This window comes from Phoenix dactylifera, unplaced genomic scaffold (assembly GCF_009389715.1).
Source record: "Phoenix dactylifera cultivar Barhee BC4 unplaced genomic scaffold, palm_55x_up_171113_PBpolish2nd_filt_p 000247F, whole genome shotgun sequence".
Taxonomy (NCBI): Eukaryota; Viridiplantae; Streptophyta; class Magnoliopsida; order Arecales; family Arecaceae; genus Phoenix; species Phoenix dactylifera.
Window position 1 is genome coordinate 248896 of NW_024067742.1, and position 4365 is coordinate 253260.

General features: G+C 40.3%; 1 protein-coding gene across 4 annotated transcripts; it reads right to left on the minus strand.

The window, feature by feature from the left end:
• Positions 1-1244: 1244 nt before the first annotated feature.
• Positions 1245-3724, minus strand: LOC108510782 (inositol hexakisphosphate and diphosphoinositol-pentakisphosphate kinase VIP2-like). 4 transcript variants are annotated; one of them, XR_005507672.1, is made up of 6 exons: positions 3102-3465; positions 2611-2647; positions 2333-2375; positions 2145-2218; positions 1737-1811; positions 1247-1639 (listed from the first exon to the last, which is right to left on the minus strand). XR_005507672.1 is itself a non-coding variant. In XM_039117601.1 (6 exons), the coding sequence occupies exons 3-6, from the start codon at positions 2373-2375 to the stop codon at positions 1627-1629; spliced, it is 225 nt and encodes a 74-aa protein (XP_038973529.1). In that variant the 5' UTR covers positions 2611-2647; positions 3102-3457; the 3' UTR covers positions 1250-1626. The 4 variants fall into 4 exon arrangements, 2 of the variants coding, with proteins under 2 accessions (XP_038973530.1, XP_038973529.1); XM_039117601.1 differs by having other exon boundaries at positions 1250-1639; positions 2313-2375; positions 3102-3457; XR_005507673.1 differs by lacking the exon at positions 2145-2218 and having other exon boundaries at positions 1245-1639; positions 2313-2375; positions 3102-3724.
• Positions 3725-4365: the final 641 nt, after the last annotated feature.

Below are 4365 nucleotides of genomic sequence, written 5' to 3' on the forward strand. Positions count from 1 at the left end.
GTAATAGGGCCATCTTCGTAATCAATAATATATCATAGTTTATATTCGTTACCAGTTTTAACCCATTGACAGAGGGCTATTTTCTTTGGATGCTAGCTCCAGGATGTCGATTGGCCTTTATTTATGAAGACGATCATAGCTATCTAAGAGCTCATAAAATATTTTATATTTTTTTATAAATCATATGTTTATAAATAAGTTGGAAATGCTAAATAGCATTACAAAAGTTTAAAATTTGTAATCATGCCACATATATCATTTTCATGCATTTTTGTATAATCATAATTTATACGTAAATTATTTATAATTAAGTATTCAGTACAGACGCTATTTGGCCAAAAATATGGAATATTTACAATCATATGCTTGATTCTAAATTTTTAAAAAAAATGCACAATCAATCATGTCAAATATAATTTATAATTATATATCTAAAATTAATTAGTAATTTAAAATTAATAAGGTTTGTCGAGAGTCACTTAGCACTGTTCGGCTAAAGGTTACTATGTTCAATTGGGCAAATTCGTTGCACGTTTCAAAACCATTTAAAACAAAATAAATTACTTGCTATTCACTATTTAAAATCTAAATATAAACTAAATCTAAGCAATCCGAAATAGACAGGCTTTAAATTCTATATGGGTAAATCAAATTAGGATCTATAAATCAAGTAGAGAGAATGATTGCAACAAAGATAAAACCTTTCTCTCAATTTTTTGACATATTTATTTAATTAATTAATTTTTCTCTATCTTTTTCTCTCTTTTTTTTCTTATTTTCTCGTTCTTCCCTCACCTTACCACCAACTCAAGGGGCAAGAACTAGGGGTGGCAATCAGGTCGGGTCGGGTCATAAACGGGTCGGGTCACATGGTTGTCGGGTCAGAAAATCATTAATCTGAACCCGACGTGTTTATTAAACAGGTCAGAAATTACAACCTGAACCTGACCTGTTTATTAAACAGGTAACCCGATCCGATCCGTTTAACCTGTTTAATAAACAGGCAACCTGTTTACCCAACCCGATCCGACCTGTTTAACCTGTTTGCCCAAGCTGACATGTTTAACCTGTTTAGACCTATTTAACCTATCCAACCCAACCCATTTAACCTGCCCAACCCGACCCGTTTAACCTGCCCAACCAAACCTGTTTAACCTATTTAATAAATAGGTCACCTCTTAGGCTCTTAGCCTTAGGCCTTAGCCCGACCCAACCTGACCCAACCTGTTTTATACATTAAGATTTAAGCATTTAAGCAGCACAAGAAAAAAAGAAGATAAATATAGAAAATATTACAAAAATCTTGTCCCAACATCATCGACATTAAAAAAGGATTCAATCTTTACAAAAAGCTAAACATAAGGAATACAAGTTATTTGTTCATTCATCTAATACAAGCAATATTCAAAAAGCATTTAATCTTTACAAAGACAAGGAATACAAGTCAAATCATCCAAATTTACATATGGAATAGCCTGAAAATACTATCTGCTTGACATAGAACAAATGTCAAGATACATAATCGCTTCTGATGCTAGGAAAGCATGGTACTTTTTAGCAAGCTTTTTGACCAGCTTCCTGTTTTTGTTCATTTTTTTAGTGCTTCAACATTCATATAGTCAAGCCCTATTTTCTCTGCCTGTAGAAGACATAATCAAGCATTAGTATAATATTTTGTTGTTGCAAATTGCATCTCCCCTATTCATTAAGCAGGGTCCAAGTTCCTTTTTGCATACCTTTTTGCAAGTCCCCTGTTAAAGTAAGCAAGGTCCAAGTTCCTCTGCCTCTCCAAAGCCAAGAACAACCAGGCCCTGAATTCAAATTCATTAGACTAGGCCAACACCAAAAAATAAAAGAGATAATAGGAAATGAGATACTATGTTAATTTTCAGATTCCAGCACAATTCTGAGTTTGGATGATTTGCACTTTTGCAGTTGCACGTGCCAGCAATTCAATGGCTAATATCATTAGATGGCAGTGAAGACAATACTCTCAGGGCAACAGCGCAAAACAACCGTGCAAGATAATATCAATAGGTGACTTTTCATCTTTGATAAACATGATGGTCCAAATATCAGTGATTTTTCATCTTTGATAAACATGTTGGTCCAACTAATCAGCATATCTATATTAGAAAACAAACCTTTCTTCATCCATCTCAGTGCTAGCATCTTCTAGTCCATCCAGCATAGAAGAGTCTTTACTAACCAGTGAATCCTAAAGGACAGAAAAAGATAGATTAAAGTAAAACTAATAAACTATTATCAATAATTTACAATGAAAAATATAAAAAAAAAAACTGAAAACGAACCAGAATTGGAGTTAACTGACCCTCCAAATCAAGAAGGCCTTTGGCAAATGCTGCTGCAGACATCTACTAGAAAATTGGTTTTGATAAGTACTATATATTTCTGAAACTTATGCATACAAGCATCAACATTTTTTACCTCCACAAAATGCCGAGCATACAAGCTCAATACAACTAACAAATTCTAAGCTCAATACAACATTTACTGGTTCTGATTCTATTATACAACTAACAACAAAGCATCAATACACTGCTGCTTAATCCAGATGACAGAAAAACAAAAGGCTTTCTCATCTATTACCTTCTTTGGATGTGCCCTGAAACTCGGTCACAAGCTCCTGCAACAAAAGAGGAATGCATTGCTAAGCAACAAATTCTAATTAACTAAAATGACTGAAAATCACAACCACGCAATCACGCATACAACATAAATATTCTGCCACATGAAGTAAACCCCAAACCCTAACATCATATTATAGTCGAAAGCCCACAAAAAAGGAAAAAAAAATAGATATCAGCATCTAGGTTCTAGGAGAACCAATGCCGGAAGAACAAAAAAATAATACTGAAATCATCAACTTCACCCAGAAAATAAAACCAAAAATTATAACAAAATGAATCACTTATAAAGCCTGCATCGACCGATGAACTAGAACACAATAGAAAAGAGAACAACAAAAAAAAACTTAGAAATCGAAGAAATAAACGAAGGAAGGGATGAATCCGTATCAGATCTGAGAAGAAAAGAGGAAAGATTAAGGGAAGAAAGAAGAAAAGATGGATCTTTCTTACCTCGGTAGAGCAGAGGATCCGACCTCGCACGCACGGAAGACTTCGAATGGAAGAGGGAGAGGGAAGGCGACGGGAGCCAAAAAAATCCCAAGACCTATTGAACCGCCGCGGTCGCCGTCGACGGGGAGGCCGAAGTTGTCGGCACGGGGGAGGAGAGGGCGAAGGCGAAGGTCCGGAGGAGAGGGCTTGGGAGACGAAGAGTCCAGACTCCGGAGGAGAGCTGGAGAGGAGAGGGGAGACACTCGAGAGGGACGCTGAGGGAGGGAATAGAGCTTGGGCGGCGCCGACGCACAAACCCTAAGTCCTCACTCCTCAGTCCTCACCCTAACAACGGAGAAGTCTCAATTAAAAGATCCATCTGATTCTAAAGTCGCGGACGGTGGATGGGTGGAGCAGTGAAGCCAGTGCTGCAGTGGACGGCTGGTGGTCCTCGCATTGAGATTGGGCCGAGCGGGAGTTGGGCCGAGGCAAAGAAAATGGGCTGAGGCGGGGAGTTGGGTCGGCCCTGGGCTTTGTGGATTGTGGCTCTTATCTTAGTTATTTATCAGCCCAATAGTTAAACAGGTTACACGGGTTAATCGGGTCAAACATCTAAAATCCGTATCCGACCCAATTAATAAACAGGTTAAATGGGTCGACCTGTTTACGACCCAAACCCGTTTAAGCCAAACCCAAACCTATTTATGGCGGGTCGAACATGGGTCGGGTTGGCGGGTCGGGTCATATTTTGCCACCCCTAGCAAGAACCTGCCCCACCAAGAAAACAGGGGAGGAGGAAGGCGGCCTCCCGCCTGACGGCAGTTGCGGCCGAGGACCGGCTGCTGCCGCAGCTAAGGACCCGTGGCGGCCGCGGTTGAGGACTGTGGCGCACGGTGGGACGACCACTAGGTAAGTGGTCTTCCATCTTTCTTCTTCTTTCTTATCCTGGCGACCCTTTGCCGGATTCCGGCCATCGTCGGGTCGATCGGGAGGAGGGGGAGATAGAGAAGAAGACAGGAACCTTACCTTATCTCCGAGGAGGCACTGCGGCCATGATTCCGGCGACACGAAGACAAGTCACGGTGAGCCCAAGTAAAGGAAGGAAGAAGGGAAGGGAGAAAGGAAGGGAGGGAGAGGAGAAGGGAGAGAGATGGAGGAGGAAGAAGGGCTCGGTGAGCCCAAGCAGATAGAGAGGGGAAGAAATAGAGAGAGGCGACTGCGGATTCCGCGATCTTCTCGTGCTATCCTTCCAAAATCGGAGCTTGCCAGCAAAGAGATTCGCCAA

Bases quoted from the DNA above. Each gene is read 5' to 3' on its own strand.
- LOC108510782 (XM_039117602.1), bottom strand. From the start codon at position 2,375: ATGTCTGCAGCAGCATTTGCCAAAGGCCTTCTTGATTTGGAGGGTCAG. The intron at 2,219-2,312 runs GTTCGTTTTCAG...TCTGTCCTTTAG, and splicing joins GTCAGTTAACTCCAATTCTG to GATTCACTGGTTAGTAAAGA. The intron at 1,812-2,144 runs GTTTGTTTTCTA...ATTTGAATTCAG, and splicing joins ACTGAGATGGATGAAGAAAG to GGCCTGGTTGTTCTTGGCTT.